This window comes from Sus scrofa, chromosome 13, assembly GCF_000003025.6.
Source record: "Sus scrofa isolate TJ Tabasco breed Duroc chromosome 13, Sscrofa11.1, whole genome shotgun sequence".
Taxonomy (NCBI): domain Eukaryota; kingdom Metazoa; phylum Chordata; class Mammalia; order Artiodactyla; family Suidae; genus Sus; species Sus scrofa.
This window is the reverse complement of record NC_010455.5, coordinates 73,114,027-73,140,269: the sequence shown is the minus strand read 5'-3', so window position 1 is coordinate 73,140,269 and position 26,243 is coordinate 73,114,027. Positions and strand designations below refer to the sequence as shown.

At 54.6% G+C, this 26,243-nt stretch overlaps 1 protein-coding gene across 1 annotated transcript in view; it reads left to right on the top strand.

Moving 5' to 3' along the window:
* The window catches only part of CHCHD6 (coiled-coil-helix-coiled-coil-helix domain containing 6), a 160,789-nt gene that overhangs the window by 122,687 nt on the left and 11,859 nt on the right, over positions 1-26,243 (top strand). Inside the window, 1 exon segment of the mRNA XM_021069811.1 lies at positions 2,382-2,452. Coding sequence (XP_020925470.1) covers positions 2,382-2,452 — 71 coding nt within the window.

Here is a 26,243-nt window from a genome sequence, read left to right as displayed (position 1 = left end):
GCACAGCCACCACCTTCCCTTGAAGGTAAAGCCTAGTTCAGCCCCCTTACTACCACCAGGGTGCAGTCTCACAGGCTGCGGTTGGGACCCAGTACTTAGCAGGTCTTGGCGTGAGGGTGGGCGGTCCCCTGTCCTTCCAGAAGCCCTACCACCATCCCCATGGAGGCTACAGAGGCCTTGCTCTTACTGACTGAGGGCTCAGGGCCCTCCAGAATGCTGGGAGGGCCTGGGGACACAGGAGCTGCTCCTTCCCATGGCCCACACCCACCTCCCTGTGGTGGCAGCGGTGGGGGCACTGGCATTGGGGGCATTGGGGGCACTGGGGTTCAGTCCTGCTTAGCAGACTAGATGGCAAGAAGGGCTTTTCCCTGAGTCAACCTGAGACAATAGAGGAAGCTGCGTTGGGGTTATCACAGCCACTTCTTGGCCTGCAGGCACTTCCTGTGACAAACCAACTGGCCTGCAGCATGTCCTGTGACAGACCTAGCTGACTACACTCGGGCTGAGGTCACAGTTGACTTGGCTGCTGACTGAGTTCACCCAGGCTGAGTATGAGGAGGTGCAGGGTCAGAGTCCCATCTGGGCTGTGGGTGCTCCCCTGGAAAGGGACATGGTGCCAGGAGGGAACAATAGGGCTGGTGGCTTCAGTGGTGCCAGGTCACGTGAGTGCGTGGCTGTCCTGGGAGCTGCCCCTCCGGTGCCCGCCGGCTAGAAGACAGTGCTTAAGGGAAGATGTGACCCCCAGAACAGACAGCATGTGTGGAAGAGAGTTATGTGTGGGCCCGTTGAGGACCTCCTGACTGCCTCCCCAGGCAGCAGTGCTGAGATGGACTTGGAATCTCCTGGCTGGAGCATAAGGGCCCTAGAGAGATGGACTGGGTGGCCTGGAGTCAGCACATCCATGGGGCTGGCGCAGCCTGGCCAGTAGGGAGGTGGTATTTATTCCACACCTCTTGTGCTGGTATCTGCAGTTCCCGCTGCCATCATAGGGGTGTCAGCTGTCTCCCTGGGTCAGAGGTGAGCAGCTGTGCTGGGGAGAGGCTGGGGGTGGGGGCTGCAGTGGATTCATTCCAGGGCAGCCCAGAACAGAATTCCTGCCCCTGATGGGCCCAGCTGCCATCAGAACACTCTTCCATGGCCTTCCCAGTGGCTCTCCCAGGAGGCTGTGATACCAGGATAGGGCTGAGGGCCTGGCCTCCCCAGTTTATGTTTCGCCTTCGATGCCTTGCGAGTACTTCAGGGAGGTGCTCCCTGCCCTGCCTTGGTTACCTTCCTTGCAGACAGATGACAGGGTCTGTTGGGTACACAGTTGCCCAGGATGGCTCTGATTTGGACACTTGTCACCTTTTCTGGGTGAGCACAGGGGTCTCTGTGACTGGGGGGGGTCTCTCACCTGTCTCGTGGGTGCTTGCAGGGATGACTGGCCTGTGCCATGGGAGTATCTGACACCAGAGGCCTGCATTTGCCATCTGTAGAACAGCTATGGGAGGTGCAGGAAGCCCCACGGGGCATGGGAGATGGGCACCACCAGGCTTCCTCTGGGTAGTTTCCTTCTTGAGACTGCGTCCTCTACTGTGGGTCTGCTTGTGAGCCTCCCAGGGCCCTGCCAGGAGCTTGTGTCGGGAGGGCAACTGTGTTCATATTGGCCTCATCAGAGGATGTGGAGTGCTGTGTGCTGGGTGCTGGGCTTGGGTGACCTGGAGCCACTCGCCTTGGGGCACAAAGGTGAAGTGACTAAGCAGGGGGGTGGTGCCTTTCCCAGGACTCTAGCCCAGCTCCATCCTCCTGCCATCCCCACACTGCCCCAGCCCTCTGCACACACGGGGTGACCTTGGAAGGTAGGAGGTGTGGGCCTCTGGGACTGCCCTGCAGTGCTAGTGAGGATGGGGTCCTGGCCCTGCTGTCTGCTGTGTGACCTTGGACAAGTTGCTTCACATCTCTAAGCAGGAGTCCACCTATGAAATGGGGTTGTGCCAGATGGAGGCTCAGCAGACCTTTTCTTTAAAAATGGCAATATCTTAGGCTGTGTGGGCCACAGACTCTGGGGATACCATTGTAGGTGAAAGCAGCTGCAGAGGCGCGTTAACCAATCGTGGGTGTGGCTGTGTGCCCACTTTGTTTACCAGGTGGGGGGGATGCTGGACCTTGCTCATGGCTGGGGTGCAGTCCCTGAAGCAGGGGGCCCACGTGTCCTTCTCAGCATCCTGCCGAGGCTTCTCAGCATCCTGCCACTGTGGCTGGTCCACCGGGAGCTGCACCCTCCTTGGATACTAGTGGGAAATTAGCATCTGTGGATTCTGAAGGCTTGCCTGGGGGGTGTGGGGGGCGCCGGAGAGGAGTTTCCTGCCCGTCTGGTAACAAGTTCTGTTTTCTCTTTGTAGAACATGGAGACATACAGACTGTCTTCACAGCAGTTCCACGAGGCAGCCTCAAAAGTGGAGGGCACGATCAAGTAAGGCCTCCCCCTCCCTGGGCTTAGCCTGTGTTTGTGAGAACTCCCACCACCGCAGCCTGATTCCAAGCTTCTGGGGGAGCACAGATGACCATGTGGTGGCTCCCCTGGGTCCCAGCCGCCCCAGCCACCTGTAATTGTGCCACCATGGCCAGGGCTCAGGGCAGAGCCACTCTAGGCCGTGTCCTGTGAGCTGGGTCCTCTGTGTGCATATGTCTCTGGGGACCTGAAGACCCTCATAAATCAGCGGGCTCCACACCCTGCTCCCAAGGCTGAATGGGGTGACTCCCCAGGAAATCAGCCACAGTGCAAAGGGGGCTGGATCTGCCTGGAGGAAAGGCGACAGGGAGGTTTGTGGGACAGGGTGATGGTGAAAGCTATGTGGGCAGCCAGGAGGGGCACACTCAGCCCAGACCTGGTGCACAGGGCGCCTGGGTGCTAGGGAAATGGTACGGGTCGTGGTAGAACTGCCTGAAGAATGGGTGTGGGGAGGAGAACTCTGTCCTGCTGGTGAGTCCTGGAGTGGTGGCAGCCTCAGGGGGAGGACTCTCCCACCTCCCAGGGGGTGCAGGTTAACCCCGAGGATGGACTGTTCCAACTGCCCTCATTTACTGTTGGGTGTTCTGCTTCGCAGACTGAGAACAGAGGCTAGAGAGGTGGGCCTCTCCCTTACCTGTCCACAGTCACACCTGGATGTGCAGGCCGGGGCCAAGCTGAGCTCAGCTTCAGGGACTTGCTATTTGTCTTGGTGCTTTTACCATCTGTGAGGCCCCACTAGATGTAGGCAGGTGGCAGGATGGAGTCAGGGACCTCAGTTGTGTGTCTCACTGGCTCTGTGCACTTGGCACCTCACTTGGCCTTGGAATTTCCTTGTCTGTGAGTGATGTCCACGGGGAAAGTGGACCCAGGACATCAGAAGCTGCTGCCGGTACTCGTGTAAGTGTCATTAACAGTGGTGGTTATTTATTTAATCACCACCTTTATCACACCTAGCTTGGTGTAGCATGGATCAGATTTAATACGTAAATTGAGTTTACTAAGAGAGTTGTCTTTTCCCAAGTGGAGCAAAGGGGAAGCAGAGTTAGAAACTGTTTAGCTTAAACCCTGGGGCAAGGACAGAGTCCTCGGTAGGGAGAGTTCTTGACTTGAAGATGATTGTCAGTGTCGCAGGTGCTGCAGAAAGAGCTGCAGCCACTGACAGCAGTCATATTGGAGAGTTTACTTTCAAGACGTGGCGCATCTTTGGTGGTTGACCAGTTGCCCATGTGTTTTCACACACTGACACAGAGCACCTGCATCTACCAGGCACTGTCCTGGTGACAACAAACAGAACAGCTTCCTTTTCTGCCATCAAGGCACAGCATTTGGAGGGTGACAAACCACACTTTAATGTTAATTACACAAAAAACAATTGCCCAAACATTGGCTGATTACAGTCATGAGCTGTGAAAGACTGTGAGTAAAGAAGCACACTCTGAGGCTCTGACCCAGACCTGGGTGGGCGTTGTAGGGGCAGGGATGAGCAGGTGCAAAGGCCCTGGACAAGAAGTGATGGCCTATTCAAGGAATTGACCTGCTGCTTGGGTGGTGTGGCCGGAGCGAGCAAGTGAGAAGTGGCCAGACCACAAAGACTCTGGTGGAGTTAGAGATTTTACTTGCATCCTAAAAGCAGTGAAATATCATTTCAGCTTCTTTCTTTCCTAATATACTCATTCAGGGTAGCAGTTTCTCCATAAACATAGCATTAGCTACCCTACAGCTTTTGATATAAAATTCAGTTCAAATTTTGGAGTTCCTGTCATGACTCAGTGGTTAATGACTCCGACTAGGAACCATGAGGTTGCGGGTTCAGTCCCTGCCCTTGCTCAGTGGGTTAAGGACCCGGCGTTGCCGTGACCTGTGGTGTACGTCACAGACGCGGCTCGGATTTGGCGTTGCTGTGTCTCTGGCATAGGCCAGTGGCTACAGCTTGCGATTAGACCCCTAGCCTGGGAGCCTCCATACGCCGTGGGAGTGGCCCTAGAAAAGGCAAAAAGACAAAAACAAAAAAAGCCGAAAAACAAATTTCTTTTGATTTCTTCTTTGACTTATAGGTTATTTCAAAATATATTGTGTAATTTCCAAACTAATTTTCCAGCTACCTTCTGAATCATTAGCTCCTGGTTTTGTTCTTCAGTTAGAGAAAACCCTTGCGGTCCTTTCCAGCCCAGTGGGGAGATGGGTTCTGCGCATTCAGAGCAGTGGTGTTGCACTCCTGTGTCTGTTGTGTGTCTGTCCCTCAGACTACGTTGCTGACCTGGTTGGTCTCCAAGATGACCACCACATGGGTTTATGGGTTCTTTCTGGGATTGCTTCCTTCTCACTGAAGAGCTTCTTTAGTGTTCCTTTTAGCGTGGTTTGCTAGTTACAGATCTATTTTCAGTTATCTGGAAATGTCTTCACCTGCAGTTTGAAAGAATATAGCAATCCTTTCCTTTGTATTTTCCATATAGTCCTCACATTCCACGATACCTGTCCTTGGGCTTGTTCACATAGCCCTCTCATATGATACCTGTTTTTACCTGGAGAAGTCAGCATTGTTGGTATTGTCACACTTTTGTGGTAGTTTCCTTTTTTCTCTGATTTTCAGATTTTCTCTGTCTGGTTTTACTCTGGTGTGCCCAAATTTATATTTTCTTTCTTTTTTCCTGCTTTGAGTTCATGCCTTGGGGTTTGACATCCTTTTGTTAGCTTTAGAAATTTTTCAGCCATTTCATCTCCAAATAAAATGCTACCTGCCCATCTTATCTTACATTCTCTCAGGAATTTCAGCTACATGTCTTTCTGTGTCCCATATGTCTCCATGCTCTTTTTTTGGGGGGGGGATTGTCACTGTTTCTTCATCTCTGTGCTGTAACCCACATGTCTTCTCATTGTCTTTTCACTTCACTAATCCTCTCTTTAATGTGTCACCTGCTGTAAACCTCTGTTTATTGAATTCTGAGTTTAATTATTGCATTTCTTTCAATTCTGTCCTAGATTCTGCTGAGATTCTGATTTTTGCCATCTAAATTCTTGAACATATTAATTATAATTATTTTGAAGTCATCTGTAGGTCTGCTTCTATTGTCTGTTTTTTCTCTTTGTCCTATTTCTTTGTGTGCCTGGTAGTTCTTGATCAAACGCCAGACATTGTAGCGAAAGTCAGAGGCTCTCCCAGAGGCACTTGCCCTCTTCATTGATGGTGTTGCAGGAGGGCGGTTCACCATAACCCTGACAGACTGAGCTGACTGTGCCCTGCCTGCAGTTTGGGTGGGGCTCGGGCCATCTCTGACCTGTCCTGGGCTCTTCTTTCTTGGTGAGTTCTGAAACCCTTTTTTCGCTTCCTTAACTCTTTGAATCCCCTGAAAATTCCACTCTGCCTTTTAGTGGCTTTTTACTTAGGTTCTTAGTTCCTTGAATTGAGGCTTCTTGAGCTCAAGGATCTGAAGAATGCTTTAAAAGAGGAAAAAGCACTGAGTTTGGCTCACTAAGTTTTAACTCCCTTCTCCCTGGAGTCCTGATCTTTCAATTCCAGCTGCCTGCCCAGCTGCCATACGCAGTGTTGTATCTCTTGTTAGAAATCTCCTGAGAGATTTCCAGAAGCCCTGCTGGCTTCTCTGCCTTTTAGCAGAAGTTGTTTGCCCAGGACCACGTATTGGCAAAAACTCTGGGGGACAGGGGAGCGTGGCTTCAGGAATGAACACTCACTTCTACGTTTTCTTCTCGTCATAACCTTGGCCCTTGAGTCCTACTTTGCCTTGTCCTCAGAAGCCTTCAAATGGATTTTTAAATCCATCTCGTAAAGGTTTTTCTCAGAGGATAATGCAGCTGTTCCAGCAGGAATCCCTGTTCCTGGGATTCCTGGCTTCACTTCAAGCAGGTCGAGGGAAGGTGCTCAGACACCAGGCCTTGGCAGCTTCAGACACTGGTGGATGGATGACCCTCCTAACATGAGCCTGCCAAGCTTTCTGGAGGCTGCCAAGCCCAGGGTGTTCATAGGGCCTGGAGACCCCTGAAGGTCAGTGAGCTCTGCCTTGTACCTGAGGAGAAACATAGGTGGTGAGGCTGACATCCAGAGCTTGGGTTCTTGTTTTGGGCGAGTCCTGTTGTTGGGGCAGGAGTTGGCAGGGTAGGTACACACCCATGTGCGCAGATGCACACATGCACACACACACGCACCTGCTGCCTCACAGCTGAGCAGAAGGCAGAATCGCTTAGATTCCCTGAAGGAAGAGAATAAGGCCCTGGGGACGTCCTGCCTTCTCGTCACTCCTCTTTTGATGACAGCCTGTGTCCTCTTCCCTGGGGGTTCGTTCTGAGCCTCCCTGTCAGGAAATGTGTATGGCCCTGGCCCCACGGAGAGCAGACTTCAAAGAGGTGAGAACAATTGACCGTTTCCTGGAACTGAGTCATTGTGTGCCAAGGACCGTGACTAGAGGGGCTGGTGAGCAAGGATGTGCCGGCCGGGCCTGCCTCACCTGGGGCTGGGCTCCCGTGAGCCCTGTTTTGCGTGTATTAGGAACTTCGTGACAGAGCACTGATCACCTATTAAGACAGTGGTTGTGTGTTTGAACCTAAGTGGTCTATAGCCCAGATGGCACTCACATTAGCCTAAGTTCAAAGCATGTTTTTCTCTCTCACTTCCTTACCAACCCATGTAAAAAAGCGTTTTCTCTTTAGGAATTTACCCAAACGTGTGGTTTAAACTGGTACAGCTGGCTCTTTGAGAGGTTAAAAGTCAAAGCCCATTTAAGAATTCCTTTGCCAAATCAAAATGCAGGTAATCTGTTTCTTTAAGGAAACAGGTGACCAACTGGCCGTCACCCAGTGCAGCTGCTGTGCTGGGACCTGCATGGTTCAGTGTCCCTCATAAGAGATGCTTGCCCCTGGATGGGGAAATAGGCCAGCACCCCTGTTTCTGTTGGGCCTCCCTGAAGGCTCCTCTGGACACACAGTGGGGCTGCCAGGGGTCCAGTTCAGGTCCAGTGGTGTCCAGAGATGGCCTTTTCCCCTGTGTTGAGGTGTCCCCTCTCACAGATGTCAGCAGGGAGTTGCCTATGTGTGGGTGAGCTGAGTGGCTGCTCTGCCCATTTCAGCCGTGTGTGTGTGTGTGTGTGTGTGTGTGTGTGTGTCTGTGTCTGTGTCTGTGTCTGTGTGTCTGTGTGTGTCTGTGGTTCTTTCCAGATGCAAGCCCTGTGTGGCTTATTGCCCCACCTAGCACAGTTCCAGTGTACACCAGTGTGAGCAGATTCCTGCCTTTGCAGCAGGAGAAGCACAGCTGTTGGGGGGAGGGGAGCAGGTCCGTGGGGCAGAGGTCCGGGTGGGGAGTTGCCGGGCGTGGGGGACAGGGGGCTCCCAGGCAAAAGTGAGGTGGTGGGGCTGCTGCTTGCCTCTACCCCTCTTGCTCCCTGGCAGACGCTGACCCTAGGACTCCATGCCTCACCCTGGCCACTGGGGCCAGCTTCCTCCTTGAACTGGCATTTGAGGGGAAACCTACTCGCCACCCCCACTCAGCCCAGTTTCCAATCTGAGACTCTGCTCAGTTCCAACTTGAGAACATGGAGACTGTGGAGTTTTTATCTTGTATGGCCCATTTGCCTGGAACACTCTTCCCTATGTTTTTCTTACAGATCATGCTCACCTTTTTTTTTTTTTTTTTTTTTTGTCTTTTTGCCTCTTTCTTGAGCCGCTCCTGCAGCATATGGAGGTTCCCAGGCTAGGGGTCGAATTGGAGCTGTAGCTGCCGGCCTACGCCAGAGCCACAGCAACGCGGGATCCGAGCCGCGTCTGCAACCTACACCACAGCTCACGGCAACGCCAGGTCCTTAACCCACTGAATAAGGGCAGGGATCGAACCTGCAACCTCATGGTTCCTAGTCGGATTCGTTAACCACTAAGCCACTCCAATGCTCACTTTTCAAAACCAACCTCAGTATCTTCTGCTCACTGTCTGTCCTCCCAGGGGTCAGTGCCATGCACCAGCATTCTCTGCATCCCCCCTGTCCAGCCCATCCAGGACTGAGCTATGCCAGGTGGGCCCATGAGCTTCTGCCTGTTCTGTGGACACTGGGGGAGGGATGTCAAAAGAGATGATGAACTGTTTAGGCACCGCTTCCCTCGAGGGAGGCCCTGCAGCAGTAGTGGGGCCATGTGGGCCAGACTTTGAGGTTCAGCAGGGGGGAGTGCCACCTGGCGGGCACTGCATCACGTGGCAGAACTGCTCTGAGATACACTTCTCTTGCTCCTGAAGGTATTTTCAAGGGCATCATGAGTTCTTTTTTTTTTAAGCACATAATAAGCACTCAATAAACAAGAGTGAGTTGGAGTTAGAAAGACTGGAGTGCAGTAGGTGAAGGAGGGCCCAGTCCGAGGTGCAGAGTGACTCTGACTCGCTCCACAGAGAGGGAAGGCCCCTGGGCCCCGGGCCCCCACCTGGGGCCATACCCTGGAGAACCCCACATATGCGTGGGTGCCCTGGGAGGGGGCAGCGCAGCCTCACCAGCTGTGCAGGGAGGTGGGGGCCAGCGTGAGCCATCTGACTCTGGAATAGCAAACGGCGACTAGAAGGGGACTCCCGAGTTCTGCATGTTGGCTCCAAAAATCCACAGGACATCTCCTTGCAGGGGGGTGGGGGGGTGAGTGCATCGTGGCTCAGCTGTGCGCCAGCACCCATGCTGCCCTCTCTCTGCTCCGTGGTTTCCGTACATGTAGACAAGTCTGGAAGGATGCACTCAAGATGGAAACAGCCTCCTGGGCAGTTCTGGGCATTCAGGATGTGACTCAAAGGGCTGTGGCTTTCTCTGCTGTAGTTTTGATTCTGTAAGAGTGTATGTACTTATATAACTAGTGTTATTAAAGATTAATAAGGATGAAAATACAGTATTATGAGAGAAGCAGTGATGATAACTTGGGGCCAGGAAGTCCGATCCTCAGGCTGGCAGCGACAGGGACCACATAGAGGCAAGAGCTAGCCTTACGTGCATATGAGTGTGTGTGAGTGCTTGCAAATGCATGTGAGTGTGAGGGAGGTGTGTAAATGTGTGCACATCCATGTGTGAGTATGTGGGAAGGTACGTATGCCTGCCTATGTCCAGGACCGTATCTGTGTGTGCACATGTGTCTGTGTTCACATGTGTGCACAGGTGAGGGTGCTGCTTTCTGGTCAAGGCCTGGCCCCTGACTCACCTGCTGCCCTTTGCTTGGGAGCCTCCCTTGTGCACAGAGGCTATTGGATGGGTCTGTGGCTCCATGGTCAGAAGAAATGCCACGTGACATATGATTCTGAGTAAAGCTGGAGTGGACATGGCAGCTCTTGGGCCAGGAGGCTGGGGGTCTGGGGAGAGTGGGCTCCTCCCCGTCCAGGCCCCCACCTGCATCAGGAGGGCCCAGCACCCATGTGGGTCTGGCAGGTGCATCTGGAGGTTCCGAGTGGAACAGAGATGCAACCTCGCTGAGCAGAAGAAGTGTAGGGAGCTACAGGCTGATGATTCTGTTGCCTGGTGCTCTCAGGAGATGCTGTCTGCCCTGGGGTGGGGGGGGACAGGATCCCTGAACTGCAGCTTGAAAGTCTGAGTCGGCTCCAGAGAGGGACTTCCTGACTCACAGCAGCACAGCCGAGGGCAGGCAGGCTGTGGCCCTCACCTTCCTTTGGGGGTGCTGGGGGCAGAGCGGCATGGGGCTTGTGATGGGTGCCCCCTGGGCATAGGCAGCAGGCCTGCTCCTCTGCGTCAGCAACTGGCCTCCCCCGGCAGGTGGGCAACTGGCACTAAGTTTCTCCCAGAAAGAGTCTCCACAAGGCCTGCCCTTGACTGGCATGGGGCAGAAAGCACCCCCTTCAGTGACTCACCTGAGGGGCCACCACCATGAGTGAGGGGGACAGTGGTGTTCACTGCACAGGATCCCTGCTCCTGTAGTGTTTTTACCATTGCTTCTCTTTAACGATGGGATTAGATGTTGCTGAGCGGAGCCTCTCTCGAGGCTGGCGTCTGTGTGCCAGTGCGCACACAGGTCTCCCAAATTCAGGGGCCGGGTCACTCCAGAGGTGCCACTTCTGCCCAGCACCACACTCTCCCAGGCGTCAGGCTTCTATGGTTCTGCAGCCAGGAGCCCTATCCTGCTGACCTGTGTCGCGGGTCTGGACTGGCACACTCGCTCTGTATTTGGTGGGTAGAAGCTGTATCAGTGTGTGGATGCTGCCTGCTGGGCAGAGGCCATGGGGCTTCATGAGTGAAATCGACTGAAGGGGGCCACGTGGGCACGCTTGGCTGTGCTGGGGAAAAGCAGGTGTTGGGGGAGGGGAGGCTCAGGTACGGCTGGAAGGGCAGCCTGATCCCCGGGGGGGAAGGTTCTGCCCTGAGTGGGAAAGAACTTGGAATTCGTCCCACAGGCAGTGGCAAGCCATAAAAAAGCTTTTAAGTGTGGAGTTAATATGATCAGGTTTGTGTTTTAGGAAGATAGCTGGAAGCATCTGGGAGGTGGGCGGCGAAGTTGGAGGCGGGAAGCCACTCCTGACCCACTGCAGCTCCGCAGGTGGGTGACTCACAAGTTCAGCAAACCAGGAGGCCCCTACATGGGAGCTGGGCCAGCTGGACATATGGGCAGTGGGGGCTTCGAGGAGCAGAACTGAGTGACAAGGGGCCCTGCATGCCCGGGCCCCCTTAGGAGGATTGGGGGCCTGTCTGAGGACAGGTGGGCTCAGAGCTTGTCCTGGCACCTGTAGCCCCAGCCGACCCCAAGGCCCATCTCCGCCACTGGTACCTTTTACTGCTCCAATGCTCAGGACTCAGGAAACTGGGCTTGGAGATTAGCCCTGTTAATCCCTCTCCTTAACAAACACAAGACATGCTTCATCCCAGCTCTGTTAACAGACTTGTTTTGTGTGCAAAGCCACTGTCCCCCAAAGCTCTGTCCTTTATGCCACTCTTGTTTTCTTTGGGGTTGGATATTATCGGTGGAGAAATCTTCCCTGTTTAATCAGTAAATGGTTCCCACTGACCGTTCTTGAACTTCGGTTTCTTTCTCTAAGCCTGTTACCTCCTGGTTCTGCTTTCTGAGAGAAAGCTGTGCTCTGGGTCCTGTGTTGTCATTCCTGCCCCCATGATGGGCCTTGTGCCCCAGGAGGCAGCCCTGACAGGGGGTCAGGACGACCGAGCACTGAAGAGCTCTGGCTCTGGCCCCACAGACCTTGCACCCTGTCCCTTGGTAGCAACAAGGGCGAAAGCTTTGCTGACCTCGTGAGAGGCTGCACTGTCTCTGGGAACTGGGTGCTTCAGGCCCAAGTGGGGCTGCAGGAAGGTTGGTCTCTGCAGCTTCTGTGGGCCTGTTCACACAAGTGTAGAGCTTACATGTCAGGACCCCAACAGTCTCCAGGCCTCGGGAGGGAAGGCTGAGGCTCCAAATCATGGGGGGTCTCCACCCACCGCCCAGGAGCTCTCTGTCCAGAAGACAAGAAGGCATGTACCTGAGACGGGCCGGCCATGTGCTCACCCATGGCGGTAGGTTCAGGCTGGGGTGGGCCCTAAGGACCCTCAGTTGCGTCCCTGGTGTGGTTGACCCAGGTGAGTCAGGAGCATGAGTCTATGGTCCCAAAGTACAGCCTCTGTGCCCTCAGCTGTGGTTTCTAGGGTCTCTTTATTTTTTTTTAATTATTTTTATTTTTTTTGTCTTTTTTAGGCCTGCACCCATGGCATATGGAGGCTCCCATGCTAGGGGTCCAATCGGAACTGTAGCTGCAGGCCTACACCACAGCCACAGTAACATGGGATCTGAGCCATGTCTGCGACCTACCACACAGCTCACGGCAACGCCGGATCCTTAACCCCACTGAGCGAGGCCAGGGATTGAACCTGCGTCCTCACAGATACTAGTCAGATTCGTTTCCACTGAGCCACAACGGAAACTTCTTTTTTAATTTTTTTTTTTGGGGGGGTGTCTTTTTTAGGGTAGAGTCTCTTTAGAGTATCCCCAAACCGTCACTTCTGCTCTCACCCCTGCCCCACCTGACACACACACATGCACATGAGGTGAGGCTCTGAGCCCCTGCCTGGGGCATCCATGAAACCATGCAGCCCCAGGCTCCTCTGACCAGCCTCAGACATAGGCAGGGTCTTCCCAGCTCCACCCAGCTGGCTCGCAGTGACCACGCTCACCACACCACCCATGTGGCCCTGCTGCAGACCCGGCTGGGAGGCGTCCAGGGCTGTCTCTGCCCCAACGTTCTAGCGGCCATGGAGGTGCCTTGCGTGACAGTCCTTGGGTGTCTGTCGGGGATGTCTGTGTCCCTTCCATATTCCTTCTCCTGTCCTCCCAGCCCAGGGCCTGGAGCCTGGCTGCCAGGGGGTACTAGCATGGCCACCACCCCCCTCACCTGGGCACCAGGTTCATGGGCAGCCCCTTAAGCGGCCACAGCATCGTCCTAGCTCAGGGTCCACCGTCTGGTCAGCTGGACCCCGCTGACCATTGGTGTAATGCTCCCTGCAAACTCACCTCCGTGCGGCATGCTAGGTGCTCTGTTTGGATTGGGTCCAGTCCTTGTATTTATTTGGGGTAGACTCAGGGCCTGTCTGTGGGCTGGTGGTCCCCATGTGTGGATTCTGTCATCTACACAGTCCACATCCCTCCTAGTTGGACCTGTGCACACTTCCCAAGCCAATGGATGTGTGGGGGCACAGGATGCAGATGGAGCTGATGCCAACGCTGGCCTCCAGCAGGCTGGCCAGTGAGTCAGCCAGATCCTGACATGCTTCCTCATTAGTCCTCCTTTTCCCCGGGTTGGACCAGGAAGGCCGAGGCAGATCTGGCAAGTCCCCATTGGAGGGAAGAGGGGTGTGGGGTTCGTCCTATCCTGCCTGTCACCCCCACCCCCCGGCACAGCCCCCACTCCTTTCAGAGTCTTGCAGGCTCTGGGCTCTGCCTGTCTGGATGCTCCTGCTGGAGAACATGCGGTTCTGCCCCTGGTTCTCCAGTATTCTGCACAGGTTGTAGGCATTGGCCTAGTGGCCCTGCCCTTGTGGCCTCAGTGTTCTGGCTGTAGGGACTAATGGGCCAGGTCCCCCTGCCACCTCCCTGCCTGTAAACACCTCCTGTGCTTTCCTTGGGGCGTCTGTTTCATCTTCTGGGATCTGGTCGCGTACTGTAGAGACTCAGTCTTTGAAACAAAAGAGTGGAATCCTCCTTGTGTCTTGCTTGTGACACCACACTTGGCCAGGGAGTCCCTTCTCTCAGCCAGGGTCCTCTTGCAGGTCAAAGGGGTGGCTATCCATTTTCTTTTCTTTTTTTCCTTGGCTGCCCGCCCTGGCATATCGAAATTCCCAGGCCAGAGATCCAGTCCGAACTGGAGCTGGGACCTATGCCACAGCTGCAGCAACGCTGGATCCTTAGTCCACTGCGTTGGGCCAGAGATTGAACCCGCACATCCATGGAGATAAGCCGGACCACTGACCCACTGCACCATAGCAGGCGCTAGGGTAACCATCCAGTGCTCACAGGGTTGTGTGAGGCCCAAGGGAGCTGGCCTGTCCCTTCCTGCCCTCTCCTGTCTCTGCAGCCACAGCTCCTGTGCTGGGGAAGCAAACAGGCCAACCCATGATATCCCCCCTAAAGCCCCACAGCCCGGGCACCAAGAATGGCTTCCTGCCCCCTGTCTGCACATCCCACGCAGGCAGGACGCCTCGGGCTCACACATGACCTCATGTCATCTGCTGTGCTCAGGTGGTGCTTTCACTTGGGTCTTGGTTCCAGTGGCAGGATGGCAGCATTGGCATGAAGCAGAGGGTCTGGTCTCACTGTGATGTCCCTCCCTCTGCGGCTCTCCCCTCCCCCCAGCGACTGGACATTAAGACCCAACACAGCCTGTGCCACTGACCACTCAGGCAATCTAAAACCAGGTAGGCGCTCCTGGGCAGCCTGCCCGTCCACTAATCCAGCCTCACCATGGCTCATGCTCAGGCCCATCCTCTTAGGGTGACCTGTCCCTAAGGTCCAGGCTGACGGCCCAGACAGGACAGCACCCCGTGGTGAGACAAGGTGCAGCCACCTCTGGTTGCCTGGCTGGAGGGTGGAGGGCAGGAACCGTGGTGACAAAAGGTTCTTTGCTTTCAGGGTTTGTTACATACAGATTCTGTACATCAGCTCAAAACCATGGGCAGCTTAGTCCCATTGCTTGTGTAAGAAAAGGCCACCAGTCTGGTTGCAGCTATAATAGGAATGTTACATGTAGACAGGATGGTGGTAATGACAAAGCTTGCTGCTAGTCGTGCGTATAAAATTCATGCCACTTTCCACATGGTCAAAAGGAGTAGTGAAGCTGTATTTATTTCTTCAAAAGTAGCAGCACCCCTCTCGAGGAATTAGGAAAAATTGGGGAGTTGTGCAGCATGGTCAGTCCCTACTGTGCGTCAGGCCGAACTGCTTAGGATGGCACATGCATTTCCAAATGGCAGAGCAGTGCGGGGTGGGGAGGGGACAGCTGTGCTGCTTTTGCTGGGGCTGACATGGCAGAAGTGACTGGTTCTTGGCCCAGGAGTCTACATGGATTCCATGTGGGGCAGGCCGTGGCAACTCCTATACTGTCTGTGTGCATATGCACTAGGTCTCTGCAGTGGGTCACACACGGCACTACGGATGGTGAAGCCATCCTGGGCTTCACCAGATGGACAGCTTCTCCTTTGAGGGTCCTGCTCATGCTCCTGCAGGCAGCAGGATGGGGGCCTGGCACTCGTCTGATGCATCCTGCATCCTGGGCGCCTTGACCATGTCATCTTGCTCACTGTCCTTGTTCTGCATGCGGTAAAGTGGAGAGTCATGCCATGAATGGGCCTCCTAAGGGGATGGTGGTAATGAGCAGGAGCACCATGTCACCTGGGTCCAGCCCCTGCCAGTGCTCCTGGGCCTCCTGAAGGGGCGAGTGCCCAAGCCTTCGGGAGTGCCAGCCCTCTAGTGACGGGAGCAGACACGTTTCAGCACAAGGGCCCTAGAAGCAGTGCATTTGGTCTGTGAACAGAAATCCTTGCCTGGTTGATTACCCTTAACCCCGAGTGCAGGGGGAGGCTCATCTCTGCCCCATTTCATGCAGCTCTCAGCCTCTTATACCAGCCTGTCTCTCGTGTGCACAGCGGGGTGGGTGCATGTGCCAGGGGACAGGGTGGAAGGTGCCTTGGCTGGTGACAGCTGTGGCTATGACAGCGCAGAAGGCGGGAGCTGTGTCGTCATAGACCTGGGTGACAGGGGGATAAAGTGGGGTCCCCCAACCATCCGGCTGATCTTTGTGCACATTTCCTTTGACTCCGAGAATAAATTGATTTCTGTTTGAGGATTTTCAGAGATAAGCAGGCCTTTATTTCACCTAATTCAACAAAGATTAGCTCCTGCTTTGTTCAGGAGCCCTCGACTCTGACTTCTCGCACCCCGTCTCCACCTCTGTAACTGCATGTGTGCTGTGTGCTAATAACACTGTAAGTGATGGACTTTGAAAATCCATGCAGACCCGGAATGCCAGATTTGGTGTCTGCATATTGTTTGATTTGCTATTTACTGTTGTGCCTTGAAGTCATCAGTAATTACAATATCCAGATGGTTACGTATCACTACAATTTTCAAAATCAAAGGTAGTTTTGTCATCTGATTAGAAGAATAGTACATAAGTGTTAAAAACAAAAAACACCCAAATGATGCAGAAAAAAATTGTTTTTTTTTTTTTTAAGCCCAAATCTCCCCATGCTTAGTCTTGGTGAAGTTGCCATGAGTCACAGGCATGGACACACAGTTGGACGTCAGGACCCTGGGCTCATGGAGACACGCCTCAGCCCCTCATCCGTGTTCTGTGGACCATGCCTATGTCAGTAATGCAGACTTACACGTTCATTTTTAATAACCACGTCATTATTCCTTAGAATCAGAATTTATGTAATTGATCATTTATTGATGAATCTGGGAGAGTTTTCTGATTTTCTTACCAATGTAATGACAACTACGACAAACAGCTTTATGTGACATTGTGCACTTGTTTAAATCCTTCTGGAGGGATTTGTTGGGTCAAAGGACACACATGGGTATTTCTACATGTATATTTACATGTTTACATTTTTCCTGCTGGCTCTCCAAAACAGTGCAGGGTCTATAGCAGTTTTCACTCGACAATGATTCTGGATGGTGTCCATCTTCCCAAGCCCATACATGATTTTAACAATATTTCTAAATTTTTTTTTTGCTAATCTCAAAACCAAAACCAAACAAGAAAAACCTTTTACTTTCAAAACCCCTCGTGAGTTCCTTTTGTGGCTTAGTGGGCTAAGGACCTGACATTGTCTCTGTGAGGATGTGGGTTAGGGTTAGGATTAGGGGCCTCGCTCAGTGGGCTAAGGATCCAGTGTTGCTGCCCGCGGCAGTGTAGGTCGCAGATGCAGCTCAAATCCTGTGTTGCTACAGCTGTGGTGCGGGCCTGTGGCTGCAGCTCCAATATGACTCCTAGCCTGGGAACTTCCATATGTTGCAGGCCCTAAAAGAAAAAAAAAAAAAAAAAAGAAAAAAGAAAATCCCTCGTTTCTTCTGGTATCAGTGAGGTTAAACCTTTTCAGAAATTATAGACCGTTTGGATTTCTTCTTTTGTGAATGATTGACTTAAGGCCTTTGCTCTTTATTCCTTATTAGTTCTTTTTAAAAAGTCTTTGTGTAATGGTGTTGTTAATCTTTTATTTTTTTGTAACTTTTTTTAGTTTAATTTTTGCCCTTAGGAAGTTGATTTGGGGATAGGGACCTGGTGTATTTTTGTCGTGGTTCATTTTCCTGTTTGTGACTCAGGTTATATCATGAAGGTCTTCCTTCCCCCACACCTGTGTTTTTAGGACTAGCATTTCTCTGACTTATCCCCTAACATTAAGTCATGCTCCAGGACACCCCACTGCGTTTCTAAGGCGCAGGAAGTAAAGTACAGATCCACGTTTGTTCCCCCTTTGTCCATTACCAACGATGGTGTAAGAGTCCACCCAGTCATGGTTCATGTCCTTGGGTCTATTTCTAGACTCTTTCCCGGGGCCAATCCTGCATGTTTTAAACGTGTATAAAACAAACTGTGTGGCTGTAGTTATTTAAAATATTAAATATCCAGCAGAGCAAGTTCTTCTACCTTGGTGATCTTCTTCCAGGTTATCTTTCAGATGAATGTAGAATCAATTTGTCCAGCTTCCCCTTCCCTAATCCCAGCTGGAAAAAAAAAGAAAAAAAGGAAAATCTGGTGGGCTCTTTTTTGGGATAAATATATCCTTTTGAATACATACAGTCCTCCTAAATTGCCAGCCTTGTGTTTTATTTTGAAATCCTTTCAAAGCTATAGGGAGGTCATGGCAACGCACAAAGAGCTCTTGCCTTAACCCAGGTTCACAGTCGTGCACGTCAGAGTCTGTGCCCTTACTTCCTCCACTAAACAGAAAGGCTGTCTTTTCCTCACATGGTGACCTTTTGACCTGAAGATTTCCAGTCCACTGGGTATGTCCTGGGACTGTCCTCTGTGACTGTACACAGCCCTTGTGGTCAGGAAACCCTGCCTGACTCAGCCAGCCTGCAGGCACATCCTATGCTGCCTGGTTTGTGCTGCGTCTGTGTGGCCATGAGTCTCCTTCTTTTGGGACATTGCTTAGTCTTTCTGTCTCCCATGACTTTGACAGTCTTAAAGGGTACAGGCCTCTCCCTCTGAAGAGTGACCCAGCCTGGGTCTGCCCAATGTTTCCTCATGGCCAGACTTAGGCCGTGTGCTCTTGGCAGGAAGGTTCCTGGCACGTCCCATCCCCCACTGGGGATGTGGACCGTGACCCAGTCACACTGGTGTGTGCCAGGTCACTGTTCCACAGGCTGCATCCCCGTGTTTGATCCATTCTGTGGGAGGTACTCCAGGGTGCCAGGGTCCTGACCCCTTCAGCCCCTGCCTCCAGAAACAGCCGTCTCCTGAATCAGCCACCATGGTCAGGGTCGCCGCAGTGATTATTTCCACTGTTTCTTCTATATTTAAGAATCGATTTGAGGGAAGGCGTCCCTTCTCCTCCACTTAAGTGTTACTTTGTTGATGTTCCTCACTGGGTTTTAATAAATACCCTCATTTATGTTGATGTCTAGGATCTGGCCCCTTAGACAGACTCTTCTGCCCTTTTGACACATGGCTTCATGCTCTGAGTGGTCTTTACTCTCTGGCACAGGTGTTCTGGCCCCAAGTGCTGGAATCAGCTCTGTCTCCAAGGAGCCCTGTTCTGTTTGCCAGAGAATGGTGTTTAGAAACCAAGATCTGACACTGGGTGTGCTTGCTGCTGCTGGGGTGTCACTGTTTCCACATACTCCTGGTGAATGGAGCTGGGAACACTTGTGCACATGCACAGGCATGCGTGTTTACATATGTGAGTTCACATACACTGGTGCATGCATCTGTTGTGTATATAAAGTTCACAGCACTTCCTCTGAGTCAAGTCCAGTGCTAGGGTTCTTGTAGCTTCTCGGGTTTAGACTTCCCTGCTTGGACAGTGGGAGGCCTGGCTCCCATTACCCTCAGCAACTGTGTGCTCACAGCTGTCATTGAACTTTCCTGCTAATTGTGACCCCCACCCCCAGTTGCAGAGGCATAGCCCCCTTCCTCCAGCTTCTCCTCCTGGGAGGCCTGGGAGAGGTGTCCATCCTTGTGCTTCATCCTTGGTGACTGGGGGCTGACAGGAGTTAGGACATGGGGCACAGCCCCACTGACTGCTGCACGGCCTTGGGGTGACTGCATGCTGCTGCCTCCTGGCTTTGGCTTGCTCACCTTGGGTCAGCTGACATTGGGGTCCCACTGAACTCCAGGGACCACAGCAGACTCATCCTGTTGAGGGGTCAGTCCTGGTTCAAAGCTTCCATGAGACATGAGGAGGAGGCTGGCCATCCTGGGTGCTTCCTGCACAAAGGCCACAGTCCCTTCTGGCCCTTGGGGATAGGTGACACCCTGAGGGACCCCTTTGGGGTGCAGCCCACATAGTGACTCAGCCGTAGGGCCAGGGGCACCCCTCAGAGTACCCTTGGTTAACCACAGAAAGGCCTTCATGGTTTCTGAATGTGTAGGGGAGAACAGTTGAGGGTGGGAGGACCTGAAAATGGCCTCATCCAGCTCTATGCTAATCTTGTTTCTTCACTAAGATTAAGTTAGATTCATTGAGGAAACAGTTCTGCAGTTTGAAGGGCAGTGAGGGGTGGGTGGAGGAGGTAGAGTCTTGTGGGGCTGGGGGAGGGTGATGGGCAGGGCTTCATGAAGAGCCTGAGTTAGTGGACTCAGGGGATGGGGGAGGAGACCTCAAGGAGGCAGTTCCTATGGTGGCAGGAGGCCTGTGCAGGCTGGACATGAGGGCCAGCCAGCAGCAGTGGAGGCTCCTGAGGCCAGGCCAGGTGCCTGGGGTCATGGCTGGAAGGCCTTCAGGAGGAGCAGCTAGGTCTGCTCACATCACCAGCAGGTGTTTCTGCCTGAGATTCACTGGATGGCATCTGGTGCAACCCTGCCCCTGTCCTTGTGTCACCTGTCAGGGGACAGCCCCTCACCAGAGCACATCACACCCACTCCAAACCTATCTGGGATGGAATTGCCAGTTATCCCACATGGAGGCTTGGGGACCGAGCCACCTAGTCCTGCCAGGTGAACAGGCTACCAGGTGCATGTGACCTGCCCTGCCCCAGAGGGAGGCTCCTTGGTTTGTTCCTTTCCAGTTGGGGTTGAACCCCTGGGCGCTAGTGACCCATTGCCCGAATGTGAGGGGGCTCCCCCAGGGGAGCTGGTCCACCCTGTGAGCTCGGCATCTGTAAGGCCCCAGGAAGCAGAGGTGGGAGGCTGTTCCTGCCCACGAGGCACTCCCAGCCCAGCAGGGCTGCTCCTACAGGTCTGGCCCCAGCAGCTGGGTGCCCTCATGGGCAGTGGGCAGTGCCAGCATCTCAGGGTGAGCAACACTGCCAAACAGAGGTGCCACAGTTGATGGGGACACTTTGCTCCGGTTGGAGCTATGGGGGGCGGTGGGGGGCATAGGGACTGGCAGCGAGCTCATGCCAGAACCACAGCCCACACCCCCACCATGGACTTGTGGTGGCTGTGTGACGGGTGGAGCAGGGGAGGGTGAAGCTCTGTGGGCACCAGGAGGCAGTGGAGAGGGCATGGAGGAGAGGCCCCAAGGCGCTGCTGCCCCTGTGTTCTGGGCATGGAGATATGACATTAGTGGGGGCTGGCCCAGCCCTGAGTGACGAAGAGGTTGGGGAGCTGCCACTCAAGGTGGGGGTGGGCCTGGAGGACCGCAGACCCTGAGCTGCTCCACTGTCTCTACCTCCCACTTCTTTTCCCCCAACATGGCTCCACAGGGGCTCAGCCAGGCCAAGGTGTTGTCTGGTGGGTGAGTAACTCCGGTGAAGCCTCTTCATGGGCCCAAGGGTCTTCACTGCATGGCCAGGCAACCACCCCCAGATTTTAGCTTCATCTTTCGGTGGCCGACCCCATCCCCCCGCCCCCCACAGCTGTGTGGCCAGGGCACTGCTGGCCTCTCTGTGGACCTCATGCCTATTGCACAGCGGTGCTACCTCTGTCCGGCCTGCGGAGAGCAGCCAGCACCAACGTTCCAAGGGTGTTGCGCCCCACTGTGTCCTGCAGCTTCTGATGTGCACCAGGGATGGACTCCTCAGACACCGTGTGTACCTCCCACCGCTCCTGCCCTGCCCTTGCCACCTGTCTGCCAGGCCTCAAGGGCCCGCAGGGCATGTGGCGGCCCCTACACTGTCACAGCGTTCATATCTCCCAGGTGCGCCTCCTTCAAGGCTGTGGCTTTACTAGGGCCCAGTGGCCTGGATGCCACCTGGGAGCTGGCCCTGCCTCTAGGCCTGTAGATGTTGGCCAGGTCCCTGGGGCCATCCCCAGGCTCTGTCTCTTGGTGGTCTGGCCTTGGTGAGAACTTGCCTGAGAGCCCGTCCCTGGGCTGCAGGTGTGTGGCAGGGCCTGCACAGCTATCCCTATGGAAAGGCTTTGCGAGAGGAGGGGGCGCAGCAGGCTGGGAGGGCAGAGCAGGACAGAGGCTGGTATCCAGTGAGGGCTGGCGGCTTGTGTGCAGAGGGAAACATGTCATGAGGCCTTTCTGGGCTGGGCCTGGGTTCTGGGAGACTTGGGCCCAGTCCAGCTGAGCGGGCAGCCCCGCGTGCAGTTCTGCAGGAGAGCCTGGGCCAGGGCACCTGCATCTTCAGGCTTGGAGAGCCCCCAGGTGTGTCACAGGGAGTCGGGGGAGGCAGACAAGAGTATACCAGCAGGCAAGTGACGTTGCCCAGGGCACAGGGCCTTGTGTGTGTGTTGGGGGCCTGGGTCATGGGGGTCCTCAGGCGTCACTGCTGCTGCTCCCTGTCCTGGTGCCCAGGGAGGCCATCCTGAGAGCATCCTGCCCAAGCAGAGCCCCTGGGGCCCCAGCCACCAAGGGACCACAAGGACCAGTGCCAGAAGGCTTTTTAGCCCAGTGGACCTGGGGTGGCCCTGCTTAGACACCCAAGACCCCCAGAGACCCTGCTGCCTCCTTGGCCCATGTCTACCCCACACACCTGGTGACTTGGGAGGCTCCTGGGAGGATGTATGCTTCCCCTGCTGCTTTTTCACAAAGGATCCTAGTCAAGAGCAGCCTGTGTGTGCATGTGAGTGTGTGCATGTGTGTTGTGTGTGTCTGTGTGAGTGTGCTCAAGCGTGTGCATACAAGTGAGCATGTGTGAGCGCAAGCACGTGTTGCGTGTGCATGTGAGTATATGTGTGTGCGTGTGAGCATGAGCTTGTGTGTGTGTTACATGTGTCCATGTGTGCATGCAGATGTGCGTGTGTCTATGCACAAGCTTGTGCGAGTGTGTGCGTGGGAGTGTATTGCATGTGTCCATGTGTGTGTAAGCATATGTGTATGTGCGATGCTGTCCCAGGGAGGAATCCAGCTTGTGCTTTGTTTCCTTGGGAACAGAGCTCTGCTGGGCCTGGGCTCCTGAACAGCTACCTCCTGGGGGGGCCATGGAGGCCAGCATGGGGCGGGCTGGTGGACGATGTGTCTTTGTCCCCCACCCCCGGCTGAATGGCACATGGTTGGTAGAGGCCAGTTAAGCAAGTTCTTAATAAGCAGCTGGTCTCGTCAGCACCTCAGCCTGGCCGGGGCTAAACTGGAGCCTGTCCGGCAGCGAGATTGGACCTGACAGAGATGGATGCCCAGCCTGCTGGGACCCCCCCCTCCAGCCGTAATAAAAAGCCTGCTCCGTGTATTCACCCCCTGCTGGTACTCCTCAGAAATTAAGTGTCAGGAGGACGTCTAATAGCCCGGTTCCACACCAGGCCAATATTATCAGATGGATGTCAGCAGTGATAACAGGAGAAGGGTAAGTTGATGAGATTTCCTTTATTAAATAAGAGAGCACACAGAGGGTCTGAGTGCACAAGGGCATCCCGCCCAGGCCTAGCGCAGCTGGGCTTGTGTGGGAGGTCCTGTCCCCGTGAGCTCAGGGGCGGCCCCCCCACCCGCCAGGCTCCCATGAGGCCTCTTCCTTTCCACCCCCACCACCCTGCTCCACAGTGGCCAGCCGACATCTCCCCGCTCTCCCATGGACCCCACCTACCACCCCCTGGTCTCCACTTCCAGTCCACAAACTTCTGGCTCTGTTGGGAGCCTGAATACCATTCGTACCCACGGTTGTTTCTTCCTTGGAGTTTTTTTTTTTTAGAATTTTCCAAAACTGGAATGGAGCTAAAATGAATGCAGTGTGGAGAGCAGGGGCTGTGGAGCCAAACAACCAGGCTTTAAAATGGCTCCATCCCACTGCTGTGTGGCCTTGGGCAAGTCACCTAACACCCCTGATGCTAGTAACCCCACCTGCAGGGCCTGGCAGATGTTGGTCCCCAGAACGACCTGGACCTCAGGCCTGGCACACTTTCCACCCATGTTGCTTGCCAGAGCCAGGCACACCTGTGTCGCTCGCCCTACCCCCAGCCCAGATCTCTCCCTTGGAGCTCTCCAGGCCTGGGGGTAGAGTGTGGTCAGTCCTGTCCCCCGGGGGCAGAGGTCAGATGCTGCACAGACCAAGAGCCCAGCCTGCAGCTGCCATGGCCGAGGCCCCTCAGTCACAAGATGCAGGTTTCTCTCTGTTAGAGGGTGACTAGTGACCCATTTACCTCCTACCATTTCCCTGCAGGGCCGACTATATACATTTCCCAGGGCTGCGGTGACCAGAAACTGAACCCAGGCACCTGACCGCAGGATAGGCTCTGCCTGAAGTTGGAGGGGCCCTGGGCTTTGTCCGGCCTCTGTGTTGCTAGAAGGTTTGGTGTCCTTGGCTTATAGATGCAGCACCACAGCTTTGCCTCCATTGCCACATGGCTTATCCCTGAGTCTGTGTCTCGCCTTCTCTTAGAAGGACACAGTCATATTGGTTTAGGGGCCTCGCTGCCTGATGACCTCATCCTAATTGTATTTGCCACGACCCTGTTTCCAACTGAGGGCCCCTTCTGAGGTTCCAAGAAGGGCATGCATTTCATGGGGAGACAGTCCTCCCCGCTGACCTTCCCGTGTGTTGCAGGTGGCTCTCAGCCATCACCTACACCACTCACCACAGACATCCAGCCTGAGGTGACACAAGCTGAGCGTCTCGGCTTCACTATACAAGAGCTGAAAACAGTCCCCGGACGCAGGCTAGTTCCGATGGTGGGAGGTTCCTTTCCCCTCCGGGCCATGTTGGCCTGCGATCTCAGCCCTGTCCCCTCCACAGGCCCACGAGGCTGATGTGGACCACCTCCCGGTGCTCTTGCTGCGTGACCTGGTGCACGGTGGGTGAGCATGTGCACACACATGGCAGTCTAGGCCACGCCTGGTCACGTGTTCTTACCCATGTGGAGCCTGGGCCTCTGAGCTCTGAATGGGGACAGACGGGCAGACATGTTAGAACCCAGTGGTGTGTGTGCCATAGAGGGGGGACTTTGGGCTTCGTGTCTTCAGGGGTGGGGAGCAAGGCCAGAGAGAGGGATGGACACAGACAGGAAGATCCTCTGGGTCCCCAAGCCATGTCCTGGTTGTCCCCTTGAAGTGTCTGTGCCTTGGGAGTAGGAAAGAGGCCAAGAGCGCAGCAACCTCCAGAGGCCTGAGACTCAGCTGGGGGGCGGGGGTTTGGGGGACACAGTGAGGAGAATCACTCAGTCAGCCCAGACAAGGGACAGCAGTTCCAGGTGTGTAGGGGCTGCTTGGGGCCCTGGGAACACTGGGCAGTTGTCTGAGAGTGGCTTATCGGTGGTGAGGGCACAGGCCACTGTGTCTCTGAGTCACTGAGTCTGCATTTCTCCTGGTGATGAAGTGAAGGAGTGCCTAGCACGGGGCCAGTGAGCTGCAACCACCCAAGAAATGGGTTTTTAACTGGCTTGGAGTTGGAACTCTGCACTGCTTTACATTCTAGAGAAATCACTGACTGCTGTGGGAAGGGTGGGTGGGAGGCAAGGAGGCTGTCATAACAGTGGAAACGGGATGGCGGGGCTTCTGTGGGCTCTGGGGACATCAGGGACCACTCGCCCAAGTTACGGGGTGCAGAGGAGAAGTGAGGTGGGGCCAGGGCCACAGGGTCCTGGGGTCTGGCACAGAGCTGTGCAGAGAGTGGTGCCCTCAGGCAGAGCTCGCGGTGTGTCGGGGAGTGGGGCTGGTAGTCAGAGTCAGAACAGGGCCTCCCAGCCTCCAGGGCCCAGGGCTCTGGTGGCCGCCCTGAGCCAGACAAGCCTGAAGGGACTGGCCTGGCCCAGGGTGGGTGGGAACAGAGCCCCATCTAGAAGAAAGGTAGGGGTGACATACCTAGAAGGGGGGACACCTAGAAGGGAGGAGGGGACACCTAAAAAGGAGAATGGACACCTGGGGGGCATCTAGAAAGGAGGAGGGGGGGACACCTGGAAGGATGGGAAGGACACCTACAGTGATTCGTGGTGTCTAACTAGGTGGGTGGCTAGTCACTGGGACCGCCTCCAGCACAGACACTAAGTAGGGGATGAGGTCCTTGGCACTTGATGGTGACCTCAGTGAGGAGATGTGATGTGGGGGTAACAAGTTTGGACGGTAAGCTCAGACCTGGGGTTGAGGCATCTTGAGCTTGATGGTGCCTATGGCTGGATGGATGGGGGATTGGCTATAGCTGGAGAGATTCCAGGTCAGCAGAAAGGGCTGCCCAGAGCCCAGGGTCTTTCCCAAGGAGAGGGAAGAGCATCTTTTGCCCGAAGTGGGTGGTGAGGTTTTGGTCCCTCGCGTGGTGTTCCTGGCAGTGGAAGCAACAGGACCTGTACTGCCCGAGCGGCAGGGGCAGCATTGGAGCCCTGGGGCAGTTCTTCCCTCAGCCTGGGTGGTGGGCAGGGTGGTGCCCTGGCAAAGAGAGGACCACATTTACTCCGGGCTCATTGAGCCTTCTTCCGATACCCTTTATTGTGACTCATTCTGGAAATCTGTCATTTCTCCCGGTGGGTAGAGCTTGATCACGGGCAGCATGGGGCTGGTGGTGCCCATTCCCAGAGGCCATCCGGGCATCACAGCCTCTGACCTGTAAGAGACCTCACTCTCCGCAGTGCCTACCATGGCTGAGGTCCTTGGAGGTGTCAAGCAGGCAGGTGGGAAGCCGTGTTCCTGAATGCGTGTGACACCATGGGACAGTGATTCTGCTGAAGGAGGCCCTGCAGGTGTTGAGAACCGACTCTACAGCTGGCCCCAGGCTGCATGATGCCCTGGGCCCTCGTCCCTGCCCAGCCCTGACCTTAGAGGAAAGT